General features: G+C 38.0%; 1 protein-coding gene and 1 pseudogene across 2 annotated transcripts in view; one reads left to right on the forward strand and one right to left on the reverse strand.

Annotated features, from left to right (window-relative positions):
* Positions 1–12,634, forward strand: part of NSUN6 (NOP2/Sun RNA methyltransferase 6) — a 75,952-nt gene that overhangs the window by 43,040 nt on the left and 20,278 nt on the right. For both annotated transcript variants that reach the window (XM_059915260.1, XM_059915261.1), the window contains one exon: positions 1,441–1,585. In XM_059915260.1, the coding sequence (XP_059771243.1) occupies positions 1,441–1,585 (145 nt within the window). The remainder of the gene's footprint in view (positions 1–1,440; positions 1,586–12,634) is intronic.
* LOC132360222 (mortality factor 4-like protein 1) lies at positions 11,439–12,397 on the reverse strand (annotated as a pseudogene).

Here is a 12,634-nt window from a genome sequence, read left to right on the forward strand (position 1 = left end):
TGGGTGGGCTCACTCACTTGGGTTAGGCTCAGGTTGGCTCAGCTGAGGCCACTGGAATGTCTTGCCTCTGGTTCCTGCATCCTTACCCTCCTGTGGGGCTAGGGCACTAGCACAGCAGAGCGCAGTAGCTGAGGGTCAGCAGTGGCAGAGGACAAAGCAGAGCAAGGCCAGCGTTCCGCGTCTCTCCTTGCATCACTCCTACTGTCATCCTGTCGACCAGTGCAAACCAGGTGGCCGAGCCCGACTCGGACCAGCCGGGTGTTGCAAGGTCAACGGCAGAGGGTGGGGATACATGGAGACTTGAAGAATTGGGGCCATTTAGGCAATCTCCCAGTGGGCCAGCACCTAGGAACCTGAACAGAAATATTTGAGCCAGAATTGAATCCCAGAGTTTGTTAATACTTTCAATTTGTCATTGTTTTTGATTTTTTTTTTTTTTGTAGTTAAGCAGAATTTTGTATAAGTGAGGCTTCCAGTCTTATACTTTTGTAAGAGCAGCCTTCAGCCAGTGCAGTTTTTCCTTCACTGTAGTTACAGTGGAACCTTATTCTGGTGGTTTTTGCCTGCTTTTCCAGTTCAACTCACTTGAAATGGTTTCCCTGTCCGTCAAGGTATTAACTGGAACTATGCCGGCCGCTGAACCTGGTGTCACATTCAAGAACATAATCAGCAAATCCTCAGTATTGTAGTCTATGCAGTCAAATGCGTATGTCACAACAAAGGAACAAAAGCCAAAAATATACATTGAAATGTTTACATCACCATCTCTGCAGAACATTTCATAGTATGTTTTAAAATACCATGTGACTATCACAACTCATTCACAAAACTGTAGCCTCTTGTCTTTATTGACTTTGGCTTAATCGAAGTGTTCCCATGTAAAATTATTTTTGAAATATTACGAGTGCAGAACATTTTGCTGTGATATACAGGCTTCTATTTTTCTGTCTTTAGTTGTCAGAATACACATGAACTTTGTTATATGTATGTATCTCAGAAAGTATTGGGCTGAGGATTGATTTTACAAGTAACATTCGTCTGTATCTCAGAGGACCAGAAGGCAAATGTCTTAGAACGTTAGTTCATGCTCTTCCAGAGGTGAGCAAGGCACATCAAATTGGCGATTTTTTAATATTTATCTCAAATGGGTATTTTAAAGTTTCTTTAGAAGATTGCAAACACTGCTTTTGCTTTTGAGTTTTGCGGATTAAAAGTAGATGGGCATTATAAGAAAATTATCTGGCAAGATTGTGTTCTTTAAAACGTAAGACTTCAGTATTGGATGTAAATTTGATATTCATTTGGATGATGACTTCAGCTTTAAAACTGGGGATAGGAGGAAAGTGGGGAAGACTAAAATTGTCCGTTTTTCTCATTATTAATAACTTTCATGACTGCTTTGGATTTTCACTTTTTTATGTGTTTGTTTTGTTTTTCTAGGGAGAAGTGATAGCACTGGATAAAATATCCAACAAAGTAGAAAAAATAAAGCAGAATGCGTTACTGTTAGGGCTAAATTCCATCAGGGCATTTTGCTTCGATGGAACAAAGGCCCTTAAACTTGATATGGTTAAGGACACAGATGGTGAGTTAAATTTTATCTTTTTTTTTTTTTTAATTTTTTATTTATGATTTATTTATTATTTTTATTTTTGGCTGTGTTGGGTCTTCGTTTCTGTGCGAGGGCTTTCTCCAGTTGCGGCAAGTGGGGGCCACTCTTCATCGTGGCGCACGGGCCTCTCACTATCGCGGCCTCTCTTGTTGCGGAGCACAGGCTCCAGACGCGCAGGCTCAGTAATTGTGACTCACGGGCCCAGTTGCTCCGCGGCATGTGGGATCTTCCCAGACCAGGGCTTGAACCCGTGTCCCCTGCATTGGCAGGCAGATTCTCAACCACTGCGCCACCAGGGAAGCCCTAAATTTTATCTTTTAAAGGCTTTTATAATTGGCATTTACAAACAGATTGTCAGATTTTGCTACCTATGTTCTAGCCCCTAAATATCCATAGGGCCTTGGCGTGGATCTAAGGTATTTTGCCATAATAGATGTCTTTTTGCTTTTCATCTCATCTTTGAATATCAAGTTTTTAATACAGAACCAAACCTCCAAGACTTGGTCAAACTCTTTGTTCTTAACCTATTTGTTTTATTTTTTTATTGAAGTATAGTTGATTTGCAGTGTTCTGTTAATTTCTGCTGTACAACAAAGTGATTCAATTATACACATATATACATTTTTTTTTAATATTCTTTTCCATTATGGTTTACCACAGGATACTGAATATAGTTCTTTGTGCTATACAGTAGAATCTTGTTGTTTATTCATTCTATATATAAAAGCTTACATCTACTAACCCCAATCTCCCACTCCATCCCTCCCCCAGCCCCTCCCTTTTGGCAACCACAAGTCTGTTCTCTATGTTTGTGAGTCTGTTTTGTAGATAGGTTCATTTGCGTCATATTTTAGATTCCACATTTAAGTGATACTATATGGTATTTGCTTTCTGACTTACTTCACTTAGTATGATAATCTCTAGTTGCATCCATGTTGCTGCAAATGGCATTGTTTCATTCTTTTTCTATGGCTGAGTAGTATTCCATTGTATATATGTACCACATCTTCTTTATCCATTCCTCTGTCAGTGGACATTTAGGTTGTTTCCATGTGTTGGCTATTGTGAATAGTGCTGCTAGGAACATAGGGGTGCGTGTATCTCTTTGGATTAGAGTTTTCTCTGAATATATGCCCAGGGGTGGGATTGCTGGATCATATGGTGGCTCTATTTTTAGGTTTCTGAGGAATCTCCATACTGTTCTCCACAGTGGCTGTACCAATTTACATTTCCACCAACTGTGTAGGAGGGTTCCCTTTCTCCATATCCTCTCCAGCATTTGTTATTTGTAGAGGTTTTAATGATGGCCATTCTGACTGGTGTGAGGTGGTACCTCATTGTAGTTTTTTGTTTTTTTTTTTTAATTTTTTTTTTTTTTAAAGATTTATTTATTTAATTGATTGGTTGCTATGTTGGGTCTTCGTTTCTGTGCTAGGGCTTTCTCTAGTTGCGGCAAGCGGGGGCCACTCTTCATCGCGGTGCGCGGGCCTCTCAGTATCGCGGCCTCTCTTGTTGCGGAGCACAGGCTCCAGACGTGCAGGCTCAGCAGTTGTGGCTCACGGGCCCGGTTGCTCCGCGGCATGTGGGATCCTCCCAGACCAGGGCTCGAACCCGTGTCCCCTGCATTCGCAGGCAGATTCTCAACCACTGTGCCACCAGGGAAGCCCCCTCATTGTAGTTTTGACTTACATTTCTCTAATAGTTTAGCAATGTTGAGCATCTTTTCATGTGCCTACTGTCCATTTGTATTTCTTCTTTGGAGAAATGTCTATTTAGGTCTTCTGCCCATTTTTCGATTGGGTTGTTTGTTTTCTTTTTGTTGTTGAGTTGTTTGAGCTGTTTGTATATTTTGGAAATTAGACCCTTGTTGGTTGCATCATTTGCAAATATTTTCTCCCATTCCGTAGGTTGTCTTTTCGTTTTGTTGATTGTTTCCTTTGCTGTGCAAAAGCTTGTAAGTTTGATTAGGTCCCATTTGTTTATTTTTGTTTTTATTTCTATCACCTTGGGAGACTGACCAAAGAAAACATTGGTACGATTTATGTCAGAGAATGTTTTGCCTATGATCTTTTCTAGGAGTTTTATGGTGTCATGTCTTATGTTTAAGTCCTTAAGCCATTTTGAGTTTATTTTTGCGTATGATGTGAGGGAGTGTTCTAACGTCATTGATTTACATGTGGCTGTCTAACTTTCCCAGCACCACTTGCTGAAGAGACTGTCTTTTTCCCATTGTATATTCTTGCCTCATGTGTCGAAGCTGTGTGATTGACCGTAGTTGTGTGGGTTTATTTCTGGGCTCTCTGTTCTGTTCCATTGATCCATATGTCAGTTTTTTGTGCCAATACCATGCTGTTTTGATTACTGTAGCTTTGTAGTATTGTCTGAAGTCTGGGAGGGTTATGCCTTCTGCTTTGTTCCTTTTCTTCATGATTTCTTTGGCAATTCTGGGTCTTTCATGGTTCCATATGAATTTTAGGATTATTTGTTCTAATTTTGTGAAAAATGTCATGAGTAATTTGATAGGGATTGCATTAAATCTGTAGATTGCTTTGGGTAGTATGGCCATTTTAACAATATTAAATCTTCTCATCCAAGAGCATGGGATGTCTTTCCATTTCTTTGAATCATCTTCAGTTTACTTTTTTAATGTTTTATAGTTCTCAGTGTATAAGTCTTTCATCTCCTTGGTCAGGTTTATTTAGTATTTTATTTTTGGGGATGTGATTTTGAAAGGTATATTGGTTTTTTGTTTTTGTTTTTTTTTACATTCCCTTTCTGCTATTTCGTTGTTAGTGTAAAGAAATGCAACCGATTTCTGTATGTTAATCTTTTATCCTGCTAACTTGCTGAATTTGTTTATCAGTTCTAGTAGTTTTTGTGTGGAGTTTTTAGGGTTTTCTGTATATAGAATCACATCATTTGCATATAATGACAGTTTTCTCTCTTCCGCTCCAATTTGGATACCTTTTATTTCTTTGTCTTGTCTGATTGCTGTGGCTAAGACTTCCAGTACTATGTTGAACAAAAGTGGTGAGAGTGGGCATCCTTGTCTTGTTCCAGATTTTAGTGGGAAGGCTGTCTGTCAGCTTTTCACTGTTGAGTATTATATTGGCTGTGGGTTTGTCATAAATAGCTTTTATTATGTTGAGATATGTTCCCCCTGTACCCACTTTGGTAAGAGTTTTTATCATGAATGCATGTTGAATTTTGTTAGATGCTTTTTCTGCATGTATTGAGATGATCATGTGGTTTTTGTTTTTTCTGTTGTTGATGTGGTGTATCACATTGATTTGCATATGTTGGACCATCCTTGTGAACTTGGGATGAATCCCACTTGGTCGTGGTGTATTATCTTTTTTATGTGTTGTGGATTCAGTTTGCTAATATTTTGTTGAGAATTTTTGTATCTATATTCATCAAAGATATTGGCCTGTAATTTTCTTTTTTAGTGGTTTTCATATCAGGGTGATGGTGGCTTCATAGAATGTCTTTGGGAGTGTTCCCTCCTCTGCAATTTTTTGGAAGAGTTGGAGAAGGATCGGTAAGAGTTCTTCTTTGTATGTTTGGTAGAATTCACCTATGAAGCCATCTGGTCCTGGATTTCTGTTTGTAGGCAGTTTTAAAATTACAGATTCTATTGATATTTCACTTCTAGTGATCAATCTGTTCAAATTATCTATTTCTTGATTCAGTTTTGGTGGACTGTATGTTTCTAGAAAGTTGTCCATTTCTTCTAGGTTGTTGAATTTGTTGGCATATAATTGTTCATAGTATTCCCTCATGTTTTTTTGTATTTCTATGGTGTCGGTTGTTATGTCTCCTTTTTCACTTCTTATTTAGTTTATTTGGGTTCTCTCTCTTTTCTTCTTGGTGAGCCTGGCCAGAGGTTTGTCAGTCTTGTTTATTACCCTTTCAAAGAACCAGCTCTTGGTTTTATTGATTTTTTTCTATTGTTTTTAGTCTCTATTTTATTTATTTCCCCTCTGATCTTTATTATTTCCTTCCTAATGCTGACTTTAGGTTTTGTTTGTTCTTCTTTTTCTAATTCTTTTAAGTGTTAACCTATTTGTTTTAGTTTCATATTACAGCTCAGAAAGCTGAGATTTGAGACAAGCCTTTCAGTTTTATGATTCTTCGTTTTTCATTTTTCTTGAGGAATTGGGGATATAGAGCCAGAGGGGAAAAACTGCCACATATCTTGTTTTGTAATAAAATAATACATTAGTTAAATTGCTGTATTTCTCTCTCTTTGTCTCTATTTAGATTTGGTTTCATAAAGTATTCGAGAAACTTGCATATTTTAATGAACTAATTGGCATTAGTTTTTCTAGAATGTTCATTGATTAAAGATGCTATTTGATTCATGATGACTTTAAAAAATTAATTTACTTATTTATTTTTTTATTTTCTTTTATATTGGAGTATATTTGATTTACAATGTTGTGTTAGTTTCAGGTGTACAGCAAAGTGATTTAGTTATACATACACATGTATTTATTCTTTCCCAGGATTCATGATGACTTTTAAAACGCCTGCTACATCAGTAGTAATGTGAAAATCCACATACCTTTAAGAAATTATTTTGTAACTTCTGCCTAATATGTAGTAAGTCACACGTGATTAAAAAGCCAAAATAAATGAAGCACATGGAATACTTGCCAGAAAAACAGGGAATATCCTGAAGAAGAGTGGGAGCAGGTCGGATTGAATTGCCAATTACATGACAACAATGTGTCATGTCAGTGGCTTGTCAGCCCTAAAGTGTTAGCAAGGGGTTTGCAGGAGTTTATATCAGGGTGTAGGCTAGGGGACTGTACCAGAGAGACCGAAAATACAGTGACTTAGAAAAGATAGAAGTGTTTTTTGGTTTTCTTGTTTATTTTTGTCTCACTGAAAAATTAAAGAGGTGGACATCCAATGCTGGGAGCTTCATCTCTGGGTCCAAGACAGCTGTTCCAGTTTTTTCCCGGGGGGTAGGGAAAGGGACTGGGAGATGCACAAGACCTGGAAGTGGGGTGCATATCCCGCTGGCCACAACTTAGTCGTTTGATCAACTTAGCTGCAGGGGGGGCTAGAAAACGTAGTCTTCAGCTGTGTTGCCATGTGCCCAGTTCACACCATTTCTATAGAAAAAGAGGGTAATTGTTATTGAAGAACAAATAGCAGCCTGCTAGAAGCTTTGTACTATTAAAAGTGGAGATGGTGACTGTTTCCATTTTTTCCTTTTATTCATCAGTAAAATTTTTCTTCCCCCTTTAAAGTAAGTAAAAGAGCTTGAAAGCCTCTGAGTGGGTAAGTGAGGTGCATAGTATAAAGTGCAGGAGTGACCCAGTAACTGTATGCTAGCATCAAGCTATGTGGTAGTTTTCCTACACAATTTGTTCTGGTTATGTTCTGCTGTTATCCCACATCATGCCACCACTTAGTGATGAAAGCCACAGTAATCATTTCATTATTATTCCTCACAATTCTGGGGGCTGACCAGACCCTCAGGTAGATGGTTCTTACTCGCAGTATCTCGTGCAGTTGCGGTCATGTGGTAGTTGAGGGAGATGTCATCTTGAAGGTGTTCTCTTTCACATACACGTCGGGAGGATGATGGTGGCTCTCTTCTGGGACCTCTCCACGTGTCCTGGGTACTCTCAGCATGTTGGTTGGCTGGGTTTCGAGGGCGAATGTTGGAATACCCCAGGCAGCAGCCACGTCCCCATTTATGACCTATTCCAGACGTCACTTAGCATCGATTCTGCTGTTGCCCAGAATAAAGGAGAAGGAATATTACATCCCACCTCTTGTGTCACTGTGATGAGCGTCAGTGTCAAATTGTAAGAATGTATGGAATGGACGATATTGTGGCAGCCATCTTTGGGAAGTATAATTGCTTTCACAGCCGTAATCTATTTTTATTTAAAAAAAAAATTTATTTATTTGGCTGCGCCGGGTCTTTAGTTGCGGCACACAGGATCTTTAGTTGCGGTGTGTGGGATCTTTGGTTGCGGCATGCGGGATCTTAGTTGCGACATGCGGGATCTAGTTCCCTGACCAGGGTTCAGACTCAGGCCCCCTGCCTTGGGAGCATGGACTCTTAACTGCTGGACCACCAGGGAAGTCCCAGATTATTTTTATTTTTAGTCATACCTTTTTATATGCATAATGAATTGTTAGCTGAACACAGGAAGGATAAGGAATACTGACTTGAAAATGCAAGGGTGTAAAAGTAGTAATGATTCTGCAAATTTACATCAAGGTGATTTTCACCAGTTCTGTAGATTGCAGTAAATATGATTAAAATTCTTATATAGCATTCTAAGGTGATTTCAATACTACAGAAAATCTAAAAAGAGAGAATAGAATGAGCTATATGTTCAGTTGGGCTTTTATTTATTAGGAATAGAGGTTAGCCACGCCTGTAATGTTTTAGTTACTTATAAGGGGCAGCCTGAATCTAGTCTTGTCCCTCAGAAGGAAACAAGTTGTTTTCTACTACCTAATGTAAGTATTCCAAACATCAGTCCTTGGCAGTTTTTGTTTATTTTTGATGCTGAGGCAAACGTTTGTCATATTTAACGTTTTTGAAAAATTACTCTTTTTCTTTCGTAATTTTAAATTATGTCAACCTATATCATTTGTTAAATGGGAGAAAAAATATTTTTTTCTTCATATTCAAGGATGAGTAATGTTCTAGTGTATGGATAATACCACATTTTATTTATTCATTCATCAGTTGATGGACATTTGGGTTCTTTCCCTTTTTTGTTTATTATGAATAATGTTGCTATGAACATTTGTGTATAAGTTTTAGTGTGTTTTATCTCTTGAGTATATACCAAGAATTTGGATTGCTGGATCACATGGTAACCCTCTGTTTAACCTTTAACAGAATTGTCAGACTGTTTTACAAAGCAGTTTGCAGCCTTTTTCAATCCACTAGCAATGTACTGAGGGTTCATATTTCTCCATATCCTCACCAGCACTTAATATCTGTCTTTTTGGTTATTGCTATCTTGGTAAGTGTGAAGTGGGATCTCATTGTGGTTTTCATTTTTATTTACTAGAAGCAGATTTCCCAGATGGCTAATAATGTTAATCATCTTTTCATGTGTTTATTGACCATTTTACATCTACGTGTCCATTCAGATCCTTTGCCCATATTTTAATTGGGTTGTGTTTTTAATATCAGGTTGTAAGAGTTCTTTATATATTCTAGCTGTAAGTCCCTTATTAGATATATAATTTACAAATATTTTATACCATTTTGTCAGTTGTCCATTTACTTTCTTGATGATGTCATTTGAAGCACAAAGGTTTTCAAGGATGTCCGTTTTATCTATTTTATCTTTTATTGCTTGTACTTTTGGTGTCAGATTCTAAGAGTTTTGTAGTATGACCTCTTACATATAGATGTAGAATTTGTATTGAATTAATTTTTGTATATGGTGTGAGAAAAGAATCCAACTTTACTCTTTTTCATGAAGATATCCAGTTGCCCCAGCATGGTTTGTTGAAAAGACTATTTTGCTCCATTGAATTGTCTTGGTACACTTTTCGAAAATCAGTTGACCGGCAATGTAAGGGTTCATTTCTGGACTCTCCGTTCTCTTGCATTGATTGATATTTCTGTCCTTAAGCTGATAACACTGCCTTAATTACAATAGCTTTGTAGTAAATTTTCATCTGCAAATAGAGATAGGTCAGTTTCTTCTTTGCTAACCTGGATGCCTTTTGTTTCATTCTGTTGCCTAATTGCCCTTGCTAGAACCTTAGTACAGTGTTGAATAGAAGTGGTAACAGAGAACATCCATGTCTGATGTTCCTGATTAGTCTTTTTTCAAGTGACTTAGAACTGTAGGTTTGTCATAGATAGCCTTTTTCAGGTTGAGAAATTACATGATTATTTCTAGTTTGTTGGATATTTTAGATCATGAAATGGTGTTGGATTTTGCCAAGTGCTTCTTCTGTCTTATTCAGATGATCATGTGGTTTTTGACCTTTATTCAATTAATTTTCAGATTTGGAATCCACCTTGCATTCCTGAGATAAATCCCACTTGGTCATAGTGTATAATCTTTTTCATCTATTGGTGGATTACGTTTGCTTGTATTTTATTGAGGATATTTGTTCCATATTTGTAAGAGATACTGGTCTGTGGTTTTCATTCTTGTGATTTCTTTGTCGGGTTTTGGTTTCAGAGTAAGACTGGTCTCATAGACTGAGTTGGAAATTATTCTTTTCACTTATGTTTCTGAAAGAATTTGTGAAGACTTGGTGTTATTTAAAAGTTTGGTGGATTCGTCAGTGAAGTCAGCTGGGCCTGGGTTTTTCTTTGTGGGATTTAAAAAAGTTACTGATTCAGTCTCTTTACTTACTATAGGTTTATTCAGATTTTCTCTTTCTTCTTGTATCAATTTTGGTAGTTTGTATCTTTTTAGTAATTTGTCCATTTCATTTATCTATACAGTTTATAGTATTCCTTTATAATCCCTTTTCTTTCTGTAAGATCAGTAGCAATATCCCCCATTAATTACTGATTTTAGTATTTTGAGTCTTTTGGTCAGTCTAATTAAAGTTTTGTCAATGTTGTTGATTTTTCCCAAAGAACCAATTTTCAGTTTTGTTGATTCTTGTTTTTCTTTACTCTGTTTCATTAATTTCTGCTCTAATTTTTTTGTTTTATTTAAAAATTTTAATTTTATATTGGACTATAGTTGATTTACTATGCTGTGTTAGTTTCAGGTGTACAGCAGAGTGATTCAGTTATACATATACATATATCTATTCTTTTCAAATTCTCTTCCCATTTAGGTTATTACAGAATATTGAGCAGAGTTCCCAGTGCTATACAGTAGGACCTTGTTGGTTATCTATTTTAAATACAGTAGTGTGTATATGTCAATCCCAAACTCCCAATCTATCCGTCCCCCCACCTTTCCCCTTTGGTAACTGTAAGTTTGTTTTCGAAGTCTGTGAGTCTGTTTCTGTTCTGTGAACAACTTCATTTGTATTATTTTTTTTAAGATTCCACATATAAGTGATATCATATATTTGTCTTTCTCTGTCTGACGTACCTCACTTGGTATGATAATATCCAGGTCCATCCATGTTGCTGCAAATGGCATTATTTCATTCTTTTTAATGGCTGAGTAATAGTCCAGTGTATATATGTACCACATCTTCTTCTTTTTTTTTTAATTTAAAGAAAAAATTTATTGAAGATCTGAAAAACAATTTCTAAAAGATTGACTTTTCCAGAAAACTGTAGCTACACAATGCATTGTGCCTATCATGTTAAAACCTGCATTAGACACAAATACAGAAGCCATGAAACAAGCCACCATTCTTCAGCAATCTGAGCAAAGATAAAACGCCTAAGGAACAACATGGATGACTTGCAAAGGATGGGCTCTTTAAGCACCATAAAAAAAAGGGGGGCACAAAGGGACGAGTGTGTTCAGTTGTACACACTGAATTGAACCTTTGGCGCTAGGAATCAGGGCGTTTTGTCACACAGCATTAACACATTATAAAAGTGTGTGGTGGCAAAGGAATAGAGCCACCAGCATTCAAACGCAGCTTTGTCAACTAAGCAATAAAATACAGTATGTCTTTCTGTTGTCCATCATTGAATACACTGGTAGCAACTTTGAAATGAAAGAAAAGAAAAAAGGAGCTGTAATTCCTTTCATTTTCTCTGTTTAAATATCAAAGAGAAAACAAACATCAATTCTATTATACACTGACATTTCCAAAGTAACTCATTTGTACAAGAGAAGGACTAAGAAACAAAAATGCATTTACAGACATCCAAACGTAAGTGAGTATAAGCACCTCACACAGCTTTCCGATGGTACTCAGGAGGAGCCGCTTCGTTAATCGCTGGCACTAAGCAGAGTTGCAGAGTTCTTTGCCAGGTGTTTTAGGAAATCATGAAGATAATTCAGTAATACAGCAAGGCTCTTCTCATCCAGAGGTGTGTGGGCCAACATTGCTCCAGTTTGTACAGATAATCTCAGTAGATGTGGCGCTCCATGCACGTGGGACATGGGCGTCATCAGGGTGATCTGCGAGGATTTCAGCATACTGTGGTCTCTCATATTTGCAGAGCAGCTGAGTGCCCAGCATTACATTGAAGTATTCCTTTATCCCTGCCACAACTTCATTGACCGCATACTCCTTGTTATCTGTGTTTCCTTGAGATTTCTTGTGATTTGCATAGTCCGCTAGAATGGAATCCACATTCTTCTTGGCAGGAAGATAAAAGAGCTGTTTTTGCCGGGTAATTAAGTCCCAGTCATCAACAAGCCTCAGTTTTAGTTCTTCAGGAATCTTTACTGTAACTTCAGCTCGGTTCGTGAATGTTTGCTCATTGTCAACAGTAGGATCTACTTGGGGCCTTTTCTTGTAGGAGGCTGAGGTGTCTCACTGGTACTGCCACTATCTCCATTTCCAGGTGTTTTCTGTTTGTTCTTTTTTGTTTTCACGTCAGCATTTTTCTGTTGCAGACCAGAAGTCTTCTTTCCAGGGGCAGCCCCTCTCATCTTCCCCTCTGCGTACTGCTCCTGATTGGCTTTTTGAAGTTCTCGTTGTTTGGTGTAGATTGGTGTCCACGTATTTGAGTGCTCTGCTTTCTGGAACCCATTCATCTCAATTTTTATTCCAACCACTGTAATGTATAAAGTATTACACTTGTTTATCCTTTATGGCAACCTTTACACACTTTGCTTCATAAAGAAGAGGCCCATGGAAGCACAGCACTCTTTCACCCTCCTGGAATTGAGGCTTTGGGTCCTGCTTCAGTGCCATTTATAAGTGATCGCTGCTGCCTCCTCCTTCTCCCACCATCCCCGACCGCTGCCCCCTACTCTCGACCCCACCCAACTCTGTGTCAGACGCGCCGTCAGGCACTGCCAGCTCTACATCCTGGGCCCTACCACATCTTCTTTATCCATTCTTCTGTCGATGAACATTTAGTTTGCTTCCATGTCTTGGCGATTGTAAACAGTGCTGCAGTGAACATTGGGGTGC

This window comes from Balaenoptera ricei, chromosome 2, assembly GCF_028023285.1.
Source record: "Balaenoptera ricei isolate mBalRic1 chromosome 2, mBalRic1.hap2, whole genome shotgun sequence".
NCBI classification, from domain to species: domain Eukaryota; kingdom Metazoa; phylum Chordata; class Mammalia; order Artiodactyla; family Balaenopteridae; genus Balaenoptera; species Balaenoptera ricei.